At 46.8% G+C, this 24658-nt stretch overlaps 1 protein-coding gene across 1 annotated transcript; it reads right to left on the bottom strand.

The window, feature by feature from the left end:
* On the bottom strand, positions 2309-24032 carry HSPA9 (heat shock protein family A (Hsp70) member 9). Its single transcript, XM_021410203.1, has 17 exons — positions 23528-24032; positions 23203-23261; positions 21803-21890; positions 21524-21705; positions 20869-20993; positions 19375-19448; positions 19168-19274; positions 18192-18354; positions 17080-17172; positions 15149-15358; positions 12582-12809; positions 11706-11810; positions 10495-10612; positions 8835-8929; positions 5729-5821; positions 3915-4055; positions 2309-3053 (listed from the first exon to the last, which is right to left on the bottom strand). The coding sequence occupies exons 1-17, from the start codon at positions 24005-24007 to the stop codon at positions 2994-2996; spliced, it is 2421 nt and encodes an 806-aa protein (XP_021265878.1). The 5' UTR covers positions 24008-24032; the 3' UTR covers positions 2309-2993.

The following is a 24658-nucleotide window of genomic DNA, read 5'->3' as shown; positions in this document are numbered from 1 at the left end:
TTCCGGGGGACCGGGGCGGGGGGCACGAGTTTACTCACCCCGCCCGCGCGGGAGCGGGGCGTCTCGCGACTGGCCGGCAGGCCGCGCGGGGGGTTGTGGGACTCGTAGTTCGCGGCTTTTCCCGGAGAGGCGGGGCGTGAGCAGCGGAGGTCTCGCGAGAACGGCGGGGTCGACCGCGGGCGCTCTTAAAGGGGCCGCGCCGGGCGGGAGCGGCGTGGCGTGGCCTCGGGTGCCCGGAGTTCAGAGCGGGGATGGGAGCGGCGGCTGTCCGAACTGGCGCTGATCAGAGCCCACGGGGAAGGTGGAAGGAGCTTTCGCAGGCGAACGAGAGCCGCGCTGAAGCCGCTGCCCTCTCCCCTCAGGCAGGAGGGGACGTCCCCGCACGGTGGCCCGGTGTGTTGCCCCGAGCAGGCCGCGACCCGTGGAACTCCGTGCCGAGTTGGAAGGGGCCCGCGGGGATCACCGCGTCCGACCCCGGCTCCAACAGGACCACCCCAACCCTATGTCTGAGAGCATTGCTCCAACGCTCCTTCACCTCCGGCAGCTCGGGGCTCTGCCCGCCGCCCTCCGGGGCAGAGCGTTTCCCTGCCGCCCGGCACGCAGCTCACAGCCGGGCCCAGCAGTGAGGGCTGCACCGCCCCGGGCTGCGGCTTCAGAGAGCCGAGGAGGAAGGGTCCCCAGCCCCGCGACGGCTGCCTGTAACCCCGCAGCTCCATTTCTTAGATCCATTTTGTGCGCTCAGGAGGAAGCACGCAGCACAGACCCTGCCCAGCCCCCCTCCCCACCCCGAAGAACCCGTAAAACCTTTTTAATTACTATCATACACGGGCCAGTGGTCGATACGGACCTGCAGCACCACTGAGGCTACGTGCAGGCCACGTGCATCTGTGTATGCCGAAAACAGCAGCAGGCAACGAATGCAGCCCACTCTTTCTCCCCGTGCTGACAGACAGCAGCACACCGGTGTGAGCGCAGCAAACCCCTCTGGCCAGGGCTCCTTCTGTCAGAGAGCAGCCTGCGGGCTGCTGCAGCTCCTGCCTCCCTGGCAGCTGTTCTCAGCGTAGCACGCATCACCTGCTTTAACTTTTCCTTCCTCAATTCAAAAATTTAAGCTTTAAGGGGAGGCTAAGAACAGCACATTAAAAAATAATGAATGTAAACGAGAGATGTGCTTAAACTGTGACGGGGAGAAGAATTCATTCAGGAAGGCCAAATCTGATCAGTGATTCAGGAGCCCAGAGGCTGTGAGATGCTGCCTTCTCCCTGGTGACACCACGGGCCCAGGACTGAGATAAGAGCTTACGAGCAGCAGCTGGGGCAGCAGGGTTGTCCTGGGCTGCCCTGCCTTCGCCAGAGGAGTTTCACGCACACGGGCTGACTGCCCACCTCAGTGGAAGAGCAGCCCTTGGCAGCACACTCGCCCCAGCCTGCCTCCCCCACACCACAGCACGCTGCGGCCTGGGCACGTAACGCATCACCTCCCCTCTTCCCATGGCTGCACCAGGCCCCTTCCTCACCTTCTTCTACAGGCAGACTAAAATTCTCCAAGCTCCCTTCTCACTCCACAGTTGGCTACTCACTACTCTTTGAAGTGACAACAGGAAAAAAAGCTTCAGTGGGCTAGGTCAGTTTCCATTCATTTTAGAGTGGAAGCTGCTTCCAGGCTTTTTTGCTAGGACTGCTGGGGAGATCAGTGCCTGAAGCAGACAGTCTTGATCCCTAGCAGTCCACAACTGAAAGGAAAAGGGAGGTTTACATCATCAGTACTTACAGCCTTCTCTAGTACCTTCTTTAATTAGGAAACTGCCTAGAATGAGATGTTTTTATCTCTCCTACACATCTGAGCTGTCAGATCAAGGCAGCTACAAGTGTTGCTTTTTTCCTTCCAGAAGATTACATACACAGGGACAGAAAAAGTGCAACAAAGAGAAGTGACCATGTAATAGGGCAAGGAGAGAGCATGTCAAGAGGGAAAACTTGGTTGCTAGAAGCAGCAGTGGGTGACTGCTGTTTTCAGTCTAGAGCCTGTTTCAGGAGACTGAGCCCAAGCACGGAGTGCCTGGACAAGCTACGGCACATCACACCAGGACTTCCATGCATCTCATGTGAGGGCAGCAGCAGTGACACGCGCAGAGGGGACGGACTCTAACCTCACACCAAGTACATTCCTTCCACATTCAGATCAAGCACAAATTCCAGAAACCCAGTGCTGCTACAGCTGGTCACTGCTCCTTCACAGAGGCTCTTGGGCAGATAACAGGCTCACATCTCCCACCAAAAGCCAGGATACTAACAACTCCACGTTGGATACTTTTCTGCTTTTATTTAAAAAAAAATCCAGAATGGATCCAATAACAGTTTTATTATCCAGGAAATTGTTTTGCCATAAGCAAAGAACAGACATAGGATGGAGCAGAAGGCTCAGACAAGTAAAGTATGCAACTTCCACATGGCCTCTTCTGTAAGAAATGTTGCAACTAAATTTGAAGTAACACATCTCCTTCAGAACGAGGGTGCTAACCTAGCTGCAGATCTGAATATTCTCTAGCAATATAACCGGCCTTGTCATTGCATTGTTCACAGGCCTTAATACCTGTTCACAAATACTCAGATCCACAAGGAGGATCCACCAGAATTTCAATTTCCACCTTCTGATTTAGTAACATGGTTTCCAAACTTTGATATCAGGTTTAGTACACCATTGTGTCAAGTATCAGAATTAAATGCTCAGCGAGTCCCCATGTGCCTCAGTTGAATACCACAGGGCCAAACACTTAAAACTTCATCTTGCATGAATTAACTTTCATCATGTGACAATTTTATCTAGCAGACACATCACTAAGTTTATACATTTAAGAATTTTATATATAGAATACTGCAAAAACACAGTAAGTCTGAATTCTGCCCGTTTCTGCTCAGGAAGGTCCCTTCTCTCCCAAGCATCAAGAATATCCACCTCTTCTTCGTACTCTCATCAAGGTAAGACAGACTTCTTATTGCTTCTCTTCCTTCTGATCTCCTGAACTTCCAGAACTCTCTCGTTCCGAGGCCATCTGTGATAGAGTTAGCTTATTAGTTGCAGTAACAACAATATGCTCCTCCCAGCCATTTTTTTCCAAGCTAGCTGCTTTGGTTACTTCTAGACCTACAAGGTTTCTTCAACTTTTCTTTAAAGAAAAGGGTAACTGTTCACTGGAGAATGGAAGCCATCTTTATCTCCGCATGACTGCTGCTTAGATGAAGGAAGTTATCTTTCCATTATTTACTCTTTCCCAGTGGGCATAACAAGCTTAGATTGCAGCACTGCACCGTTTCAGTTTGACATGAGAAAAGCAGCTTTCCACAGGAAGGACAGCTCAGCACCATCACGGTTGCCTGGGCAGTGAGTGCCATTTCCATTCCCAGAAATTTCCCTTGGACAGGTTAAGTACATCTGCCAAAAAGGGCTCAAATAGGCGAGCCCTTCACTGGGAAGGAGACTGAGAAAAAAATCCCAATGGCCTTATTATGATGATTTTAGGCAGGCTGAACAGGAAACCTGTTACACAATCATATGTAAAATATTTTAAGCATCACTTTACTACTTTAGGTACCCTCTACACATATAGGGGAAAGGGGAAAGCATGATCCGTGTGTTCTGGTGCTTCTTATTAACAGCTTCCAGCACTTTTCTATACAATGCTATGCAGTAACATAACACAATCTGTGGGGCAGCCTACCTACAGCAGGATGGCCAGGATTGCAGCCTTCTGCTCTGCCTGACTTCCTACAGCTGCCCCTATAGCAAGCTGTTACTCAAGGGGAGCTGCACTGAGACAGCATTACCTCCAGCACAGCCCCTGCCTAGATGTTCGGTGGCAGAACTCACCCCTCCCCATCCAAGCACTATAAGGTACAAATAGCTGTGAACCTACCTTCTTGTATGCCATTTCAAAGAGTTTCAAGGAAGCTTGCTGCAGACTGGTTGCTGCCTGCCTAATGTTTTCTCCCGTTTCAGTGTCTTTACGAGCCAGAAGTTCTCTCATTTTAGCAATTTCTTCCTTCAATTTGTTGCACTGCAAAGAAATCACAGAAACATGATGCAGCACTGCGCTTCGTTCACCCAGTATCTCAGTCCTGTCATTTCACCCACCTAGTGGCCACAGCAAAGATACCTTTTTTTTTTTGTCAGAAGCTGTGAAGTTAGAGTCTCAAATTGGAGCCATATGGTCTGCAGGGACTAGAACTGTGCTCAGTTCCCAATGGGCACCTGTCCACCTCACTAAATACACCACAGTTGGCATTAATAGGTCCCCTTGTTCGCAGCTCCAGCGGAGGCGCCAAGGACAGGAAGCGCTGCAGTGAGCGAGCAGCCCGCCAAGGAGGAGCGTGCTCCCCCCGGCACACCTCGCCAGCCAATTGGTCACCCCAGAAGCAGGGTAAAGGGAAAAGAAAACTGATTTTCATCTATATTTAAGGCACTGTCGGAAAGCCAACAAGTAATGCTGCTCACAACCCTGTTTAATCCCTTTGTTACACGTGGGAGGAGCAGAAAGGCAAACAAAAGCAATACGGTCTCATCCCAGCCCCTGCAGCCATCTGTCAAACCCTCCGCACAGTCTGGCATCTCCCTGTCAGGCTGGCGAGGCAGGCCTGGGGAAGCATGGTTACTGGGGGACAGCTGTGCCAGCAGCACTTGCTCAGCACTGCTCACAGCAAGAACGTGGGCAGAGTTCTCCTCATTCAGACCCATGGGATTGGGAAGGCAACTGAGGTCTGTGCCAGGCTGCTGTCTCTACTACCCAGATCACACAGGGCTTTTTCCAAGCACTGCTATCCACTGTCCCTTGTTTTTTCCCCCCCAGAAACATCACTGGGAACAGTCCCTGCAGGGAACACAGATATAAGCGTTCTCACAGGAACAAGAAATCCTAATCCCAAGCACGGAGGACCTGAGCTGAAACACAGAGCTTGAAGTGATCAGAGGCTACTTAACCAAAATATAGCCTCATTCCCTCAGACACCTCACAGAGCCCCTAGGACCCCTTTAATTCTGATTCCAAGAGTCGTTAACCTGAAGACTGCAATCTGTTTTAAACTTGGCTTTTGAAATTCATAACGTGGATCATAATGTGGAAATTAAACTGTCACCTGGAATGTTATTAAGAGTGCTCCTTTGACAATAAATATCTACTTCACTCTGAAGACAGAGAAAAAATGGAGCTAAGTGAATACAATAATTTTCATGGCCTTCCAGTTCTCAGGTGCTGCATTCACACTACTGAGACTGCCAGGACTGCACAGCAGCTCTCCTTTGTCCCTCTGCAGAGCACAGACAGGCACTGCTTGTAACAGCCAGCTTTTGAGCAGAACTCTCATACAGGCCACAGCACAGTCCTTATCAAACCACTGCAAGGCCACGCCAAGGACACAATTCACACAAATCTTGGATTAACAGCTTCTCAGGCTCTTAGATCTTCACTTCCACTGAATTTGTACTTTGAAATAAGATATCTGCTATCATTCAAACCACGTCCACATCAGTATGCTTTCACATCCTCCAGATCACACCCATCCCACTTGAGTGGGAAACCCTGGAAGTCAGTGACTGTTGCCATTCTGCATGAAGACAGCACACACACACAGCTGGTGCCACTGGTGAGAGTCAGCTATGAATTAAGAGAGATTTTGAGCAGAGATGTGGTAAAGTATCTTACCTCCTTTACTGTTGAGGTAACAAACTACCTACCTCATCCGCTGGCAGCTGATCCTTGAATTCCTCCATCTTAGACTCTGTATCATGGATGATGCCTTCAGCCATATTTACAGCCTCCACTCGTTCCTGGGTAAGAGAACTCATAAGAGCCTAATGCATACAGCACCGCTGCTACAAGCTACATACATACGAACTAGCAGTTAACATTTCTTTTCCCAAGCTGCCTAACTCCAGTCTAGTTCCCATCTACAGTCCTTTATAGGAAGGTAAAGAAATGAATAGCAGATGAGTCATTTCTAGGTGTATCCCAGCACCACCAAGGTGCAACAGGCAGTCTACACAAGCCAATATAGCCACAGTTCTTACTCTTTGTTACCCAGCAAGTCCCACTTCCCTAGAAGCAACCAACAAAGCACTGCTGTCAGCACACTGAAAGGGTGAGCAAAAGCAGAAACAGCACAGCTCTTCGTCCTGCTCCTTCAGAAAGCCACAGAGCTGTCTGAGAATACTCTTAAGCTTCTTCATCAACAAGGGTACTAGAGACAACTTAAAACGTTGGGTTGTCTTATTGATGCTTCCCTATTACAAATGTTTGTAACAATTCAACAGGGAAAAAAAAATACCATGCTTGTAAGAACTATCAGTTCCTAATGCCAGGTCTGCAAGGACAACTAACAGGGGACGGACTGGGCACTAACTGAAGAAGAGTGGTCGTTTTAAGACACAATTGGATCCAATTGTTGGCACCATTAACAGACTCTGGGACACCCAGCCCTCTTCGCCTCAAAGAGTAGCCTACCCTGAATGGGGATGTGATGATATGCTCAGGAGGCTGAGGAAAAATAATTTAGTTTCTATTCTATATTTTCACTCTTTATGGGATGTCAGAGTTTACAGCAGGGAGTCAAGTCCAGCAGAGTGATGGAATGTTGATGATTTAGAGGTGGGTTGTTAGAGCAGTATGGTTAGGTGGCGGTTGGACTTGGTGATCTTGAAGGTCCTTTCCAACCTGAGCAATTCTATGATTCCATGATTCTATGCTGACAGTTACAGTTATACAAACCATGTAAAGAGACAGAAGCATTAGTTAAAACAGCAACATCATCACCTCCATGTGATAGCTCACTGGACAGAGATGACTCCCACCTTTACTACAATAGGGAAGAACTTACTCTGTGATTTGACAACAGAAAATTTCTGCAGTCTCTTCAAGTCCTATGCAACTATCCACATTCCCTGGCAACAATGCAGTAATTTAAACAGCAGGACTTTCAGACCAAAGGCTTTTAAATGTTCTGCATCTAACCTAAAGGCGCGAATATGCCAGTCTTTTCTGGATGTAGAGCTTTTGAGGCATGGAAATGCTACTTCATGTGGATTTATCCATGCATTTTCTCCTTTAGTTCTCTTCTGATCCCTTCACTTACTGCAGGTAAGATTTATAGGGCTGTGGGAGCACCTGAGACAGGTTTATACAGAGTAGGAGTACACAAGGCAGTAAATTCAGTGTGCCAGCTTCAGCTATCACTACACATATGCTGGTGCCATCTCTCTGGCCAGGCCTTCCCCATGCCTGCCTAAAATCAATGCCCTGTATTCAGAAATATAATTCAGTAGTCCCACTCTCATTAAACCAATTAGTTCCAATCATTAATCCTATTAATATCGCAGGTTTAGCCACTCAATCATGGTGTCAGTCAGTCAGCATCAGTCCCTCCTGACAAAGTCAGCGAGGCTTTCAAACATCTCCTCAGAGCTTCACGTGCACCAAGGGCAAACACTGTACTCAGATGAATAACACCTTCAAGATGCCAGACAGGAGGATTTTAAGGACTACAGAAAACAACTTCCCACTTAAGAAGAGGATATGGTGCAGCTTTGTTTAGCAGGTTCTATAAATTAAGCTCTAAAATAAACTCGAAAGCCTCCTCCAGGCTGAACAACCCCAGCTGCCTCAGCCTTTCTTCATAGCAGAGGTGCCCCAGCCCTTCTAGCACCCTTGTGTGGTCTCCTCTGGACCCACTCCAACATCTCCACATCTTTTTTGTGCTGAGGGGCCTGACCTGGACGCAGCACTGCAGGCGCTCATGAGGGCAGAGTAGAAAGGGCCAGTCACCTCCCTGCCCTGCTGTGGCTCTCTTAGTGCAGCCCAGGACCCTGTTGGCCTTCTGGGCTCCAAATGCACACTGCTGGTTCACATCCAGCTTTTTGTCTACCAGGATCCCCAAGTCCTTCTCCCAGTCCGCACACATCTGGGATTGCCCCGATGCAAATGCAGCACTCTGCACTTGGCCTTGCTGAATCTCTTTAGGTTCGTGTGGGCCCACTTTTCAAGTCTGTCCCGGTCCCTCTGGGTGGCATCCCTTCCTTCTGTCAAATCTATCAACTGCACCACTCAGCTGCGTGTTATCAGTAAACTTACTGAGGGTGCACTCAATCCCATCACTGACAAAAATGTTGAAGACCACTGGTCCCAAGACAGACCGCTGGGGGCCACCACTTGTAACTGGCCTCCACCTGGACAGAGCCACTGACAACCACCTTCTGCCTGTGACCATCCAAGCGGTTCTTATCCATTGAATAGTCCACCCTTCAAACCATTATCTTTCCAATTTAGAGATAAGACTGTGATGTGAGACCACAGCAACAGCCTTGACAGAATCATGGAATGGCTCAGGTTGGAAGGGACTGCTTCCATTGAGATGAACACCGTGAGAACCTGGCTGCAGGAGGCTAACTTCAGAAAAACAGCTAAGATAATAGGCAGATAATAGGCAGCTGGACAGTAAAGAGCACTGATGTCAGAAAGCATTAGCTACAGTTGCAAAGTGTAGGCAAGTGAGTTTGCTTACTGCTGCCTCCATATCCCAGTAACTTTTCAGGAAGAAATTAGTAATTTAATTTTACAGGGCCAGTCGCCCAAACCAAATCTGAACGACCCTCTGTGCACCCTTTCTTGCAACTTCAGAGAGTCAACAGAATATAAGAAAGCACATATTCCAGTAACTGTACAAGCAAACAGCTCAAGACTGCAGATCACAACCTAGGGGTCCTTCGAGGTGGGGACAGCTGATAGCACACAATGGCAATAACCAGTGGGTACACTACTAGCTGCAAGATAGCACAGCAATCACTTTACCTTTCTTCGTCTGTCTTCCTCTGCGTATTTCTCTGCATTCTTCACCATGTTCTCAATTTCATCTTTGCTAAGGCCACCAGAAGACTGGATAACAACTGCATGAGAGAAGTACCATTAATAAAGAATGCGCTCCCATCTTTGAGGAAAGGAGACGATCATTTCCCAAACCCTCTCAATGGCAGCTGCCTTGCTCTGGGACTCTGCACCTGTGAAGGCTCTGTGGGCAGCGCAACAACAGCCAGCCTTTGAAGTAGCAGTGATGCAGCCAGCAAGATAAAACCCTGTCATCTTAGATCCATGCCCCCCAGCTCTGCTAGACACTTCCCGTCCAGTGGTTTGGAAGTCACCTCGTCTGTTCTCCAGTTATTACTTCTGGAAAGTAAACGTGCACAAGAAGCCCTCACACCAAAGGGGCATTCTAGCAGGTTAAAAAACAAAACCCCAGAAAAACAGAACATAAAATAATCCGGAACGAATCACTTTCATACAGATTTTCACTGTTGGAAAGCAACTCAGCCTGCACAGTAAGACAGTATTCCTCCCAGCTAGCTCCTCTTGCTGCAATGAGCGAGCATGGCATGATTCCATAGGTTGGTTTCTCTAAGTCCCCTATTTTTCTCCATTTGTGCCACAGAGTATAGTCCAGACATAAGCTAAGTTCTGCAGAAAAGCATTATTTCATTGGGAGGGAGAGAACTAAAATCCTGAGTATTACTAAGTCCAAAAAAAGATAATTCAAGAACCAAAGATTTCTATATCACATTTGCCAAGAGTAAAAACAAACAAAAACCCTAAAGAAGGACACAGATAGAGTTCAGCTTTCTAATTAGAACCATATTGCATACAGAAAGGCAGCTAAAAAATATCAGGAGACATTTATTCAGAGCTAGAAGGCTACCACACATGGAAAAGCCCACAAGAAAATCAAAGTAACACACAGTATGTTTTTGGAAACAAATTTAGGCCCCAAACCAAGCAGCATGATTAAGAACAACAAACATCTTCGCAGTGCCAATAGAGTTGACTGTATTTTTCTTAACAGCAGTGTGCATTTGATCACTTTAGTAATTTATTTCCTCCAAGAAGCAACTGAAGGGCAGTATAGAGCCTTCCCAGTCAGAGGCACAAAAGATCTATTTTGTACCAGAGCAGTCTATCAATGCTTCAAATTCATTTCCTAATCCCAAAACAGGGCATCAGAGAAAGTCAGCCATGTCACTAACTACCCTAGAACACCAGGCCTAACATTCCACTGCGCTCAGAGTGCAACATACTGACAGCTAGAAGTTGCCCAGCCCCCTCCCATTTAGAGATGGTTCCAGCCTAAATGAATGGGAAGGATTGAGGTGATTACTCTAAATACCTGCTGCTTCAATATGCCCGAATTTCAAGGTACTTGCAACAAAGCAATGAGAAACAAAACATGGTCACAGCACAGCTTCAGTTCACTGGATTTCTCCCTTAAAAGCTGGCACCTCCATGTTGCCAGGCTCAGCAGCCTCTGTGTAAGCACAATACTCTGGGAGGAGCAGTGCACCCTGGAGCACAGCACAGCAACAAGGTGCAAGATTCCCAAACCCCCACTTCTCTCCCCCCAGGGCACAGCATACTGCTCCACACCCCCCCTTCTCAGCCCTACAGAGCACCCCAGAGCACTTACTTTGCTGTTCACGCCCAGTGCCTTTGTCCTTGGCTGACACATGCACGATACCATTAGCATCAATGTCAAAAGTGACCTCAATCTGGGGCACCCCACGTGGCGCTGGAGGAATCCCAACCTGCAAAGGACAAATGCTTAGTCATTAGCTGCCCTGCAGACACAGGCTCAGGGCATGAGCCTCCCTGCTGGGCACATCATCTTGGTGATTTGCCAGTTAAATTGAATATTAACTAAGCCTCAGAGCTGAGTCCTTCAAATGCTTATTGGCATCAATGTGGTGAATTAGCAGCACCTTCACAAGTTCAAGATGATCTAGATTTCTGCCCAGGACAGCTGTATCAAAACAAGATGCAACCCCCAAGTTTGGTTTGGAGGTGGCCCAGGTTCAGCATTAATGCTAAACATGACACTCCTCCCCTCCAAGACAAGGCTCTCCTTCCTCAGTTCCGCACTACTGGACTCCACTGACCACCCCTGAGGATACAATATTAAAATGGTGACAGACAGTTTAGTTCTTTAGAAGTACAAGAGGAAGGCAACCCTCTTCTTTCTGGAAAGCTCCTCCTAGCAACAGGAAGTTCAGACAGTTGTACCTGACGAACTTTGCTGATGCTGACTAATAGCTGAGCAATCCAATTCTGCAGGGAGCAGGTTAGTCAGCCACATACCACACACGCGAGTCACTGGAGCATAACTGTCCTCCACTAAGTTGGGCAGTTCCACAGGCGCTTGTAGAAAAGGGGAACAAGGCTAGAAACGAGCCACCCTAGGGACCAAGCTACTGTGGAGCTTGATTTGATTAAGTCTCATTTTTGCAACACTAGAGGAAAGATCAGCATTCAGATTATCTGCTGCACAGGTGTACCACTACAGAGCTCGTTAGTTCTTCACACCCAGAACTGGAGACAGCTCACTAGGTGACTGAATCTAGCCCTAAAGCTACAGCAGCCACTGCATCACCCAACACTATTCAGGAAGTCTGAGCTCCGCTTTAAACACTAGCTCTTCCTGTGCCACTGAAAAGCTATCCAGAATCAGGCTTTACTTTCAAAAACTGCCTTTTTTTTTTAATACTACAAATAGCATCAGATGTCTTCTGTAGGCTAACTCCCTCCTTCCACTGCCTTCAGGGGTAACCCGACACAGAGAAAGCTTTGACCTTCTCACAGAAGGTCAAGTCTAAGGTCATGAATATTGAGTAGCCAACATACCAAGGTGAACTGGCCAAGAAGTTTGTTGTCACTAGCCATCTCTCTCTCCCCCTGGCATACTTTAATCTCCACTTGAGTCTGCCCATCCGCAGCAGTAGAAAACACCTGTGGAAGACAAATAAAGTAAACAGATAGCTAGTAAATTGCAGGATGTGAATTGATTCTTGTTTTCATGTTCCTATTCCTTAAAGAGCTCTGACTGAACAACAAAGCACCAAGACTAGTAACAGCCAAGTGCACTGGTATTTCATCTTAAATGCATTTGAATGTGCAGAAGCTGCCAACGCCACACCAGCAGCAGGCTCCAGTGGCTGGCAGCCAGCCACAGCACCAGAACATTGTCTCCTGAAACAGCAAGGCTCCTGTCCTGACCCCACACCCCAGAGTGAACAAGTATTATCAGTAAGAGTACACACCAGTAGACCTAGCCAAGGCAAAGTGAGAAAAAGGATCACACCCAAGTCTACTAGGGGCCCAAAGCACAGGAAAATATCTGGAAACAAACCACCAAGGCACACAGAGAAAGAAAAGTGGTCTAATTAAACAGGTGCTGTGCTCAGTTACAGAAGGTCTCCACACAATTCCTCTTCAGAATGATGTGTTGACATGACATCATGGCACACACACACTGCAATCCCAAGCAGGACACAAACATCCTGAGATGGCTTGGCACACGGACTCAATTCAGTTTATTCTCCTCTTCTGGGCTCACTAATAACTAACAGAGATGTTTGGTGGCCAGCATTCAGTTTTGACTTCTAAGCTTCTTCTCCATGACAGCCGAAGAGAAGACTGTCTGCTGAGATGCTCTGAATGCCTTCTCTGGGCATTGAGACCACCACAGGACACCCACCACGTGGACACTGTCAATTGTACCTGGCTCTTCTTGGTTGGTATGGTAGTATTCCTGTTGATGAGCTTTGTGAAGACGCCTCCCAGTGTCTCAATCCCCAAGGAGAGGGGAGTCACATCCAGCAGCAGCACATCAGTAACATCACCAGCTAACACACCACCTTGAATAGCTGCACCAATAGCAACAGCTTCATCGGGATTAACTGCTTTGCTAGGAGCGCGGCCAAACAAATCCTGCACAGTCTGTTGCACCTGAATGGGAGAAAGCAAAGTTCGTATAGACAGTGAGACATTACTGCACAGTACTGTGGCCACAAGAACACTCCAGCCCTGGCCAAAGGTTCATATCTTTATATTCCTGCTGCTATGTAGCCCAGTGACATGAGAGAAATACTGAGCTTCAGGCTTGTGATCGCTCCCTAGTTCCCCATCTTTCAAGCACCCTGCCCTCATTTCAGTCCAGAAATCCTTTTCTCAGGAGGTTTTCTCACAGTTAAGTTAGCCAACTGCAAGCCAGCTTGAGCACACACTACACAGGTCCTCGCACAAAGACCAGCTATACTCAGAAGGGATCACTCCACGCTTATCAAGTGGGAGCTGAGAACTGCTCCTCCAGATCCTGTACAAACCAACAGTGGGCAGAACACAGCTGTCAAGGACAGCACAACTGCAGAGACAGCACGAGGAAGGTCGAACACCCAGAACACAAGGACAGTTCATCCTGTTTGCATGTAACAAAAAGTAAAAAATAAAAAAATGAAATAGCTCTTCACTTAATGGGCTGTTTCACCAGGGAGGGAGGCTGGCTATGTCAGCAGTTTAAGCCGCATTATTAGCTTTTCACTGCTCTGCCCCTTTGCAATGACGGGCTCACGACTGCAACAGATTCTGAAGTATCCAGAAGGGAATGCAGTAAGGTGTCTGCAACAGTGCCACAGCTCAGTAGTCCGTTTCTCTCCCTTAGAGAGATGAGTTCGGGAGCTGGTTCCTGTTCACAGCTTCCCTCCCCGCTGAGAGGGCTCATCAGGCAAACATCTACACAGGTGAGCATTGCGTGCCTGGGAAGCTGCACCACAAGCAAACGTCCAACGCCTCTGCACGTAAGCAGAGACATCTGCAGGCAGCGTTTGCTAAAGAGGAAGACACTTTACGCACAAACATATAATTAACTGCAAGTCTTTCCCTCTCCGGAGGTATATTTTACAGCACAAAAGAACCATTACATCCAGCCACCCATTTTATGTTTCCTGGAGAGCTGGCCACATGAGCGCTCCAAAGAAGGCAAGTTCCCTCCTAGCAGGGGTGAAGCAAACAGCAACATACATGAGAGAACACTCTGTGCTATGCACAACATACAAGCACTGATCTCAGAGCCAGAGCTGTAACTCTGGCTTCAGGCGCTCAGGAAAGTATATATAACCTCAAAGCTGGAAGTACAGGAGCTATATATAAACTGGGGGAAATAAAAATTGTAACTAAGAAGTATTTAATACCGTCTCCCACTCCCAAAGGATACATAATGTCTCAGGGAAGGTCTCCCCACTTCCAGAATTGCTTTTCTCACTTTATACAGTTATCCATTCTTTTTTTCTAGCTGGAACAGCCTGGGCTTTGGGAAGAGGTAACACAGCTGCTTCAACTTCAGTTTTGGCCAGAGCAGCAGCTTTTGCTTATCTTGTCCCTCTGGTTCCCCTACATGGGTGACCTTCTACACTTATTAATATACCAACTCTAGCCACTAGGCTCATTTAACATTTCAGGAAGGGGAGAAGTTAAATTAAAAAAAAAAACCACCAAACCCCAAATTATTGCCAAGCGGGATTTTTCATGATCGCTGCAGAAAACGGTGATCTGTGTCCTTGAAGACAGTAGTGTGCGTATGTGTTCAGCACTGACTTCAGGGGAGCTAAATAGTAGTCTGCATTGCTCTGAAGAAAAATGGTACGTTACCAGAAGGCAGTGCCTTATCTGCAAGACTGTACATGTCAGCAGAGCAAGCCTCTAAGTTACTTGCTGCTTATCACCAGAACACCAGGGCCAGGTGTTAGGTAATGAGTGCTCAGAACAGTCAAGTAAACATGTTTGACAACAGCCAGTACAACCTCAAGCAAGCAGACAACCAGCAGCTAACAGAAAAGTTGTGCTGGTGCAGTTTCTTCATTGCTAGCTGCATGTGCTCTGCACAGGAGAAGAAGGCCATTGGAAAGCAAAGACTCCCAAGCAGCTGTTATTGAAGAGGAATTTGGTGCATGATAAAGGTACACAAGAGAAAACGTTCTGTACATCTCACCAATACCCCATATGTTCAGACAACAAGAGAAAAATCAAGTTGACTTTTCAACTCCCAATGCTTCCCACTTGTCTTTTTAAACTGCAACTCAGCTACAGCCCCCAGATGCAAGCTGAGCTGCAGGAGAAGGAGAATGCCTTGCCCCCCTTTCACATGGCCACTTGGCACATGTGTTCCTGGGGGTCCTTAGCTACCGGAGCTATGAGGTTTCCAGACCCCCAGCCTTTCCACTACAGGTCGCCCTTAACAGTAAGCAGTGAGAAGCTGTGCCAGTTGTGTCTGGGGCAGGGATGTCTCATACCTTTGGCATTCTGGTCATGCCACCGACGAGGATGACTTCACCGATGTCACTCTTGCTGACTTCAGCATCCTGCATGGCTTTCTGGCACGGTGCTACTGTCCGTTTGATCAGATCGGCTACAATGCCCTCAAACTGTGAGCGACTCAGTTTCATGTTCAAGTGCTTTGGTCCAGAGGCATCCATAGTAAGGTATGGCAAGTTAATATCCGTCTGCAGCACAAAAACAGTGTGAAGAGCAGGAATGGAAAGCAAGGCAAATTTCACATCAAGCTACAGGTTCTGTTCTGCCTGTACTGAAGCATCTATGCGCACGTTCAGTCTAGAGCCTGGTCTCCAACTAGTGGCAGGTAAGTTTGCGTTTTACATTTCAGACAAGAGATATGAAAGATTTTGTTACAAATTCCATAATAAAAGGGTATCCATTTTAATATCTGTGTTGGTTTGAAGTTTTATATTGTTAAGAAGAAAACACGCTCTTGCTCTTCACAGCTTGTGCAACACTGGCTTATGCACATCATTTGTCAGTGTTGTAAAGGAAGTAACAAAGATGAAGGCACCTTTGCAACCAGTATTTAACCTCTATCACAGCTAAGAAGTAAGAACTGAAACATTTAAAGCTACGACCATAACTCCTTATCTTCAGTACAACACAAAAGTTCATCTTCAGAAAGACCTCGCCAAACAATTACCTAACATTTCATATGTGGTAAGCTACTTAATGGAAGTAACCCATGATCATTTGCAAACAGCTTGTCTGAGATCCAGTTCATTGCTACTTAACACAAAGGTCATCAGCACCAGGGGCCATAAATCCTGTTTCTTACTGTTACTTGTGCATTACAAACTTGCATCTGGGATTTTAAAAATTAGATCTTATACTAAAACCACCTTGTTCAAGTGCTGAATCATGATGGCATCCAAAGACACCATAAATCAAAGCAATTCAAACCACTGACGCTTTCAATTCTACAGATTAAGTTTACAAAACAAGAACTCAACCCATTTTATTGGCTAGAGGCATGCATTTACTTTGTAAATAGCATGCTCAGAAATAGGGAGGACAGGGCCAAAAGGGAGCCACTTTGCCTTCAGCACTAAAGATTCTGTTTTTTTCTGGTATGCACAGACTGTATTTGCCAGCTCTTAAGCCTGCTAGCACAGAGCCTGCTATGTCTCTGGCAGAACTATGCAACCATTGTGACTGGTCTGAACCCCGTGCTATGAGCTTCCCACTGGCCAACAAATAGATCACCAACAAAAAAAAGTTTATTCAGAACCTAGAAACTGGTAGAATCCCCATTTCAATTACTATATAACTGATCTTAACTTCACTTCAGCAAGAACGTTACACCCCTAGCTTACTGCTTCTTCAGCTCCTTACTCAGTAGTGAATAATGGATGTGCTTGAATACATTAAGATACAAGATGGGTGAAAAAGGCATATAGGCTGCTCATTCTTTAGACAACCCCCTCACTGAGGAATAAGATTCTTTATAGAAATTGTTTCTTGTTATTAGTTCAGTGGTGTGAGCAGAATCAAAAGGTTTTGGAACTGCTCACACAAAGCCCTAAGTACTTCCAGAACACAGCAGTACTAGTTGCAGCTAAATTCTCTACTGCCCATTATACTTCTAAAATAAGTAAGTTGGGTTTTTCACATTCCCTGCAAGATGAGAAAACATGGTATCAGAACACAAGCAAAACCCAGCATCTGCAATCACTCTCTCTGCTTCCAATAACAAATTTTGCTCCTAAACAGACCGAGAGATCATTCTGCCAAAGAAATTTCAGTTAAACTGATGCCACTTGACTGAAGTGTCTTCTGATAGCATAGGAGAAAAGCAGCTGCTTCAGAGTTATGGGAAGAAAAATAATGCAGAACAGTCCAGTAGTACATTTTGATGGTCTGTGCTCTGAACACAGCCACCTACCTGCACAGATGAAGAAAGCTCACACTTTGCTTTCTCTGATGCTTCTCTCACCCTTTGAAGGGCCATGTTGTCTTTAGTCAGGTCAACACCTGTCTAAGAAACAAAAAAATATATACATTAGCAGTGAGTCATGGAGAGCTTTCCTTCACTGCAGTTGGTATTTTTAATCACTACTGACTGCAAAAGAGTTTGTATAAATACAGCCTGACATCTTCTGCTGATTTCTCTAACTTCTGGCAAACATCCTTAGTGTTTCAAAAATGACTGCTAGCCCTCTCTGCTCTGGAAGTGATTATTGAGTAAGTTACTGATAAAAGGCTAGAAAAGCTGCTGCATCACAGAATACAAAGGCAAGGATTAGCAATGGAGTTGGAATTACACTGCAATTTCCCCACATCTAGCAACATACTGTATACATCTGTGCGGACGCGTACTATCAGTTCACAGATTCATATTAGTAAAAGTAAGCAGACCACCTATAGGATAATTGAAGAAGCACAGAATCATAGGGGTTAAAAAGGATTTCTGGGCATCATCTAGTCCTGAGCCCTGCTAAAGCAGGTTCCCTACAGTAAACTGCAGAACAAAGCATCCAGGGAGGTTTTAAGTATCTCCAGAGAAGGAGACCCCACCAGCATTCCGGGCTGCTTGTTCCAGTGCTCCGTCATCCTCACAGGAAATAGGTTTTTCCTCCTGTTTGCATGGAACTTCCTGAGTTCTGGTCTGTGCCAGTTGACTCAGGTCCTGTCGCTAAGCATCAGCAAAAAAAAAAAAGCACAGCCCTATCCACTTGACACCTGCCCTTTAGATATTTATAATCACTGACTGGATCCCCTCAGTCTCCTCTTCTCCAGGCTGAGCAGTCCTGCTACACAAGGAGAAAAAAGCAAATTCCTGATATTTCACCTGTCTTCCAGGAGAGGAACATTCAGCCGCCAGAAAATAAACGTAAGAACTGGAAGTCAGGCTAACAGGTGTCTTGTAAATCTCAACTGTACCACAGACCCCAAATGAAGTTCTAATAATTTATGAAAACTCCCATCTTTCCATACCAGCTAAGTGAGGTTAAAAGACAATGTAATGCAAGGTTGAATTCTGATGAGATGTCTTACCTCTCTCTTGAACTCTTTAACAATATACTGTAGCAAAGCCTGGTCAAAATCTTCTCCACCTAAGAAAGTGTCACCATTGGTTGACTTCACCTCAAAGACCCCCTTCTGGATTTCCAAAATGGAAATATCAAAAGTGCCACCACCCAAGTCGTAAACTGCAATGCTACAAGAACAGATGGAGAAAAATATTACTTTCTAGTCAAAATGGTGTGGCTCAGAAATCATTCTCACCACGAGATTAAGTGTGCAGAATGCATGTCGCTGCTCACAGAAGTTAAAAGCTTTCTCTACAGGTAACAATAAGCAGATTACAGTGTGTACAATCTAGGAGTGCACTGAGTCTGGGGAGAAGCTTTTGCTGCAGAACATGCTATGAATGATGGTGCATAACCTTGCCAGTTATTTCAGAGGACAGTTCCTTCTTTTTCAAAAAAAAAGTCACACTTACATCTAATGACAGAGGCAGAGACACTTGAACTATCAAGAAGTATGTTCTGCAGTATGTGAGGCTTTCACAGCACTGTAATCCCCATCATAAATACAAAATCAGAAACAGAAGAAAACATCTGCATTTGTATGCCCACCCTTGGCAGCGGTAGAAGGCTGAATACATGCATGGAAAGATACAGACCGTGGATAGCAGGCACCAAACCTCACCGTATCTCTTATGACACTGCTCTGGCACCACTGGTGTCACCTCACACAGCTGTTCCAAGCCACACCTATCACCCTTACCAGCAGGTAAAATAATAATCAAAGCTGAATGTCAGCGTAATTAAGTTGTAGCTGCAAGTTATGAATTTCCTTTATCAAGTAGAGTCAACATGGAATACAGGTGACATTACATAGCACGATTCACTTCTAAGAGCCTACTTTGGCAGCATTCCAATCAGTGATTAAGATTAAAAAAAGATGCATTTACGAAACAAATTACAGCATGCTGATTTAATTGAGGGTGTTACAAACAGGCACTTACATTTTGTCTTCAGACTTGTCCAAACCATAGGCAAGAGCAGCTGCCGTTGGTTCATTAATCACCCTTAGAACATTCAGGCCGGAGATCTGCCCAGCATCTTTCGTAGCCTAATGTGGGAGTGGGAGAAGAAAGAAAAAAGAAAAAAGCACTGAGAACTGATACTAAATACAGTTATAAGCCTGAAAATCTGCAGAGTTTGCTGAATACCTGTCTCTGAGAGTCATTGAAATAAGCAGGAACTGTAATCACAGCATTCTTTGCTGGGTGCCCCAGGTAGTTTTCTGGAGGAGAAAAAAAGAGACAAAACAGAGTTACCTTTAAAGTGAAAAGAATTCCACCAACATTATCACTTAGTTTGAAATCATCTTCCTGAACTAGGAACAGAAGACAGGCTTCCTGATCAAGAATCTGCTGCTTTCTGGGAAGATGCAGAGGGAGCTTTGCAGAAACCAAGTCCTTCCCCATTACGTGGAGCAGTCTGTGGATTTCTATCAGCAATGCAACTCTGCACTTCAGTCACACTAACTGGATGCCACTAGAGATGAGAATCTGAGCTCAACCTGCCTTTTTAGAGTGAAAGACTGAGGCTGTTGTCTGTTTCATTGGAGTGTTCAACATGCAAAGCACTTGGAACTCATTTTTGTCCTGAATGTACAGTCTTTTGTAGGTAACATTTATACAGTATAAATAGCATCCATACTGTCTCAAATGCTTGTAAGCATGTAGCGTAAGTTAAATAAATATGTATTACATCCCAGTTTAAGGGTGTAATTCTCTCTCAAAAAAAAAAGGTACAGTGTCATCAAATGCAGACTGAGATATGCTAAAAAACATGCATGATCCAATGGGAATTCGCAGGCAGGATTTCTACCTGTGCTTTACCCCTGAACAAGAGTTACACCAGGTATCTTGTCATTTGAATTCATGTAGCATCCAGGGAAAAAGCCAACAGAACCACATAGTCTTATTTTACTCTAGGCAACCTCACTAAGTGCCCAGGAACTAACATTATATATAGACATACATGTCTTTGGATGAAGCTACAGCAACAAGCTTCAGTCTAGCCCTCCAAACACTTAATACTTCCCAGACCAGACTGCAAAAGACAGCTACTATTTTTTTTTTTTTAAATTATACACAGTTATGCCAGAAACCACATTAGGAATTGAAAATGGAGAAAAAAATTCCTCCAGGTGAATGGATGTTTCTCCCTGGTGAAGACTCAAAGTCACCACAGGCTAAGAAGCTGTTCCTGCAGCCAGCACAACAGGTCCCTCGAGGATTCCCTCTCTCACTACACTCCTGGTCCAAGTTACCTTGAAACCCAGGCAGCCACAGCCCAGGCTGAGTTGCAGCCTGGGAAGCACAAGAGCTACAAGTTTACATGGAAAAGGAGCTCCCCCTTCTGAAATAAAGGTGCTGTATTCAATTTAAAATAAAAACAATTCTATTGGTATTCCACTTTGATATAAACGTAAAGTACCAATGTGTTCCAAAGACTGAAGTAGACACACTGATCCTCCTTGAGGCTTTGTAACTGCTCATCACCAGACCCTGCCACAATCTGCCCCACAGATTCTTGCTGTGCAAGAATTCCCATGTCAAAAAACTTTCCTCATGGTTGCAGCACATCCAGTCAGTAGCACCCAGTACTGGGGTCACACTTGTGTTTAAGCGTAGCAAAGATCGAACTGTACCAACCTGCAGTCTCCTTCATCTTCATCAGTACGAAGGCACCAATTTGGCTTGGAGAATACAGTTTCCCATGGGCCTCTACCCAGGCATCACCATTGGAGGCACGGACAATTTTAAATGGAACGTTTTTACTGAAAAAAATATAGTAAGAAAAAACAACACTGCCACATGGAATTTCTGTATCAACAGAAACAGCATGAAGTCACCACAATAAGCACCATCAGAACAACACATGCAAGTTCTAGACAAAGAATACTGAAGTATTCAGGTCCAGGGTGTCCCAGAAGTACCAATGTACTTCTGTTCTTTTTCAGCTACACCATTTAACCAGAAGCTTTTGGCATGATCATAGACCATTGATTGTAAATACTCTCAAGAATGCAAAAAGACTTCTTCAGTAGATGCTGACTGTTCAGCACATTCCCTGGGGAGAAAGTCCAAATGGTGTTCCACTTGATTACCACTCTAAAAACTTAAAAATATAGCACAGCCCTCAGAAAATAAGCAGTCAAGCTTAGAGACATGAGGGCATAACTGACTTATCACCCAGCCATCACTCAAACTGCTTCACCCGAACAACAGCTATGTTCGGTCATGTTCCCTAGCACTTTATTTTATGCTTTTCCCACTGCAGGTGGAACTGCCCTCCCCCCTCACTTACATATCCTTCTTCACTTCAGAGTCATCAAAGCGCCGCCCGATGAGACGCTTGGTCGCGTAGAAGGTGTTATGAGGATTGGTTACCGCCTGCCGCTTCGCTGGCATTCCAACCAAGCGCTCACCATCAGCTGTAAAGGCAACAACCGACGGCGTTGTCCTGGCACCCTCAGAGTTCTCCAGCACCTATGCAAAAACCACAACAGAACACCATCAAAAACACTGTCTCTGAAAACACGAATTCAGACGTAAGGCTGGTATTTATTTATTTATTCTCACTTACTTTGGCTTGTTTACCTTCCATAACTGCCACACAGGAGTTTGTGGTACCCAAATCGATTCCAATAACGGCACCCTTAATTGCTTCTGAGCTGTAAAGCACATTACAGGATAAATAACATTACTACTAAAGGAAGGCAGCTAATTAAATAGCAACAACCCTCCTGTTGTGAAGACAGGATGAACTCAACCAACAGTGAAGCAAACCCACATTCTATCCCAGACCATAAGGTGCTCTCTGACTCTTACAGAGAATTTTAACCTCCAGGCTCTCTATTCAATCAGACCACTTACAACTCAATCTCCACTTAAGTACACTATTCTTTCACACAAAAAAAATCTTGACTCTATGTGTTCTCAACATCCATAAAGATTAAGATATAAAAATAAGTTGTAATCAATTCTGGCCCTCCTCACATGAAGTCCCCTGGACTTGTTTTGGGTTACTTCTGATTTTCACACTCAAACTTGTCAGAAAACATCTACCTGGAGTCAAGATGCGAGTAAACTGGATGAAATCATTTATGACTGCTTAGCACGATGTGAAGAATCCATAAAGACAAAATTAACTAAGCCCATGCAGGGACCTCTGACACAGTGTGAAAAATAACCACCTTTTTGATCCTGAAAAGCAACTGATTCTGAAAAACGGTAGCAATTTTTACACAAGGCAAATTTGAACCTCCCTCTTCTTTCTAGGAAGTGTGCATTACTACTTTCAAGACTAGAGAGAATCCCTGACTCAACAGCTTTCTTTTACACATTCTGGGATGAAATGCATTCAGCCGTGTGCTTCAGCAGGGCTGTTCATTACCAGGGCATCACCTGCTCACTCCCCAAGGTCTTTGGTTGCCCTAACCGCTGTTCATACAACATAAAGCAGGGATCTTGAAAACACAGAACTGCTCAATTTCTTTGTACTGACCAGAGCTGGGCAGTCTTCCACACATAAACAGATTTCCCACTCAAATCAGCACCGGCCACAAAACATGTGACTGAGTTACACAACTGCTGCTCTTTACTCATTATCTTGTAACATGAAAAAGGAAGCAATTAAAATGCACAAATTGTTTGAAATAAACTTTATCTGCAGTGAGATGAGGGCACACGTCATCCTGCACAAGACAACTTGTTCCTGTTGTTACATTTTATCTGTTTCATCAAATGAATCTCAGCAACGTATGTTTTGTGAGTGCTACTGGGGGCAGGAGAAAGAAAGGGAGATGATCATAGAAGTTCCTCCAGAAAAAAGACTGGAAGAGAGAAAAATGCAGCCTTAGAACTGCAACAGGCACAAGTTCTGGTTCCACCTCGCTGGTTTTACTGTTTCAGCACCTCAGCTCTGAGATCAGGACGGTAAGAACAAACAGCAAACACACAGACACGCAGGAGGGCAACACTCACGCATATTTTCTGCTCGACGCCGCTCTGAGAACATTCTGACTGAGGCCATTCCAGAAAGTCTATGAAACAAAGACGAACATTAAGAAATCTCCAATCCAGAACTTTCAGAGGAGGACAACTTCTGAAATAACGCAGTCCTACTGCAACACCGCATTTATTTATTTATTTATTTTAAATCTTAAGCAAGAATTTAAGGAAGTTACTGTTTGCCATAGAAATCCCCTCCCCCAGCCCCGCTCTCCACCAGCGGACCCCCGCAGTGCCCCTCCCGTCCCCCCGCCCAGGCCCCGCCGCGCCCGCCCGGCCTCCTCAGCGCCACACGCACCTGCGCGAGCCCGGGGGCGGCGGGCACGGGGCCGCCGCGCGGCAGCAGCAGGGGGAGGCGCGCGGCAGCACGGCTGGCGCTCAGCATGGCGGGGCGGTGCGGGGCGGCGAAGGACGGTGCGTGCGGCGCCGCTGCTCTTCTGGAAGCCTCTACCCACGTGGGCTGCGGGGGGGGGGAGCGATCACCGCAGGACCCCTGGCGTGGGCTGGCCACGAGTTCGCCTGCTCCCGCCGCTCGCGTCCAGGACGCTGCTTTGGGGCCGACGCCCGAACAAAGCTGCGTGCCGCCGCCAAAAGTCGCGGAGAGAAAAAAGAGCTCTGTCGGCACCATCTGACGGAGGCGCGAGCGCCGGCGTAACCCGACACACACCGGCACAACTGCGGGCAGCTCGGGTCCTAAGCGCAGCCGCGCACTCAAGGTCGGACAGGATAAAGCGCAGGGCGATTGCAGCGAGTTTGCGTCAGGGTGGGAGGTGCGCATGCGCAACTCCCCCAGAGGAGCCGCATGCGCGTAGCGTCCCGTGCCTGCAGGGCCTTACTGCGGCTGCGCGTGCGCGCCGAGCAGTATGCGCGTGCGCAGTGGCGTTCCAGGGGTCTGAGGTGCTGCTTGGAGGCATGTGGGCCGGGGCTGGTGCGCTGTCCCGCCCTGCCAGGAGCGGGGCGGGGGCCCAGTAGTGCCTAAGAGCTTCCCGAGTAACGCGGGTTGCCGTGTCTTCCTGCTCCTGCGAGCTTCACCCACAGGCCGTGCTCCATTGACGGCAGCGCAGAGCCTGGCAGCGTCCTACCAACACGCTCCTGCAGCACTGGAGTTTATTTTTCAGTTTGCTAGAAATTCCCACCTCAGCTCACAAGTGGAAGCTCCCTGCCTCAGCCCGGCGGGGCCCTGCAGATGTGGGCCTGGTCCTGCTCCCTGTCAGCCCCAGGTTGGGTGCCTGTCCTGGGGAGCAGAGTGGGGAAGGCCGGGCAGTGTCTGTCCGTGCAGCCCAGGAGAGCATCAGGGAGCATCGCCAGGCCCTACAGTATGGGCATCCCCAGCCAATATAACAGCCAGCATAGCATACACCTGGCTTAATGGCTCACCGGGTGCTTCTGCAGGGCTCAGAGGGGCTGACCACCCCCAGGTGTCCTGCTG

Source organism: Numida meleagris, chromosome 12 (genome assembly GCF_002078875.1).
Source record: "Numida meleagris isolate 19003 breed g44 Domestic line chromosome 12, NumMel1.0, whole genome shotgun sequence".
Classification (NCBI taxonomy): domain Eukaryota; kingdom Metazoa; phylum Chordata; class Aves; order Galliformes; family Numididae; genus Numida; species Numida meleagris.
Note: the sequence above shows the minus strand (reverse complement) of the source record. Positions and strands in the feature narration are given on the sequence as shown.

Coding starts and splice junctions, on each gene's coding strand:
- HSPA9 (XM_021410203.1), bottom strand. CDS start 24,007: ATGCGCACCTCCCACCCTGACGCAAACTCGCTGCAATCGCCCTGCGCT. Junction 17,173..18,191: donor TTAAAGAGTTCAAGAGAGAG/GTAAGACATCTC, acceptor TTTGTTTCTTAG/ACAGGTGTTGACCTGACTAA. Junction 11,811..12,581: donor TACCAACCAAGAAGAGCCAG/GTACAATTGACA, acceptor TGTCTTCCACAG/GTGTTTTCTACTGCTGCGGA.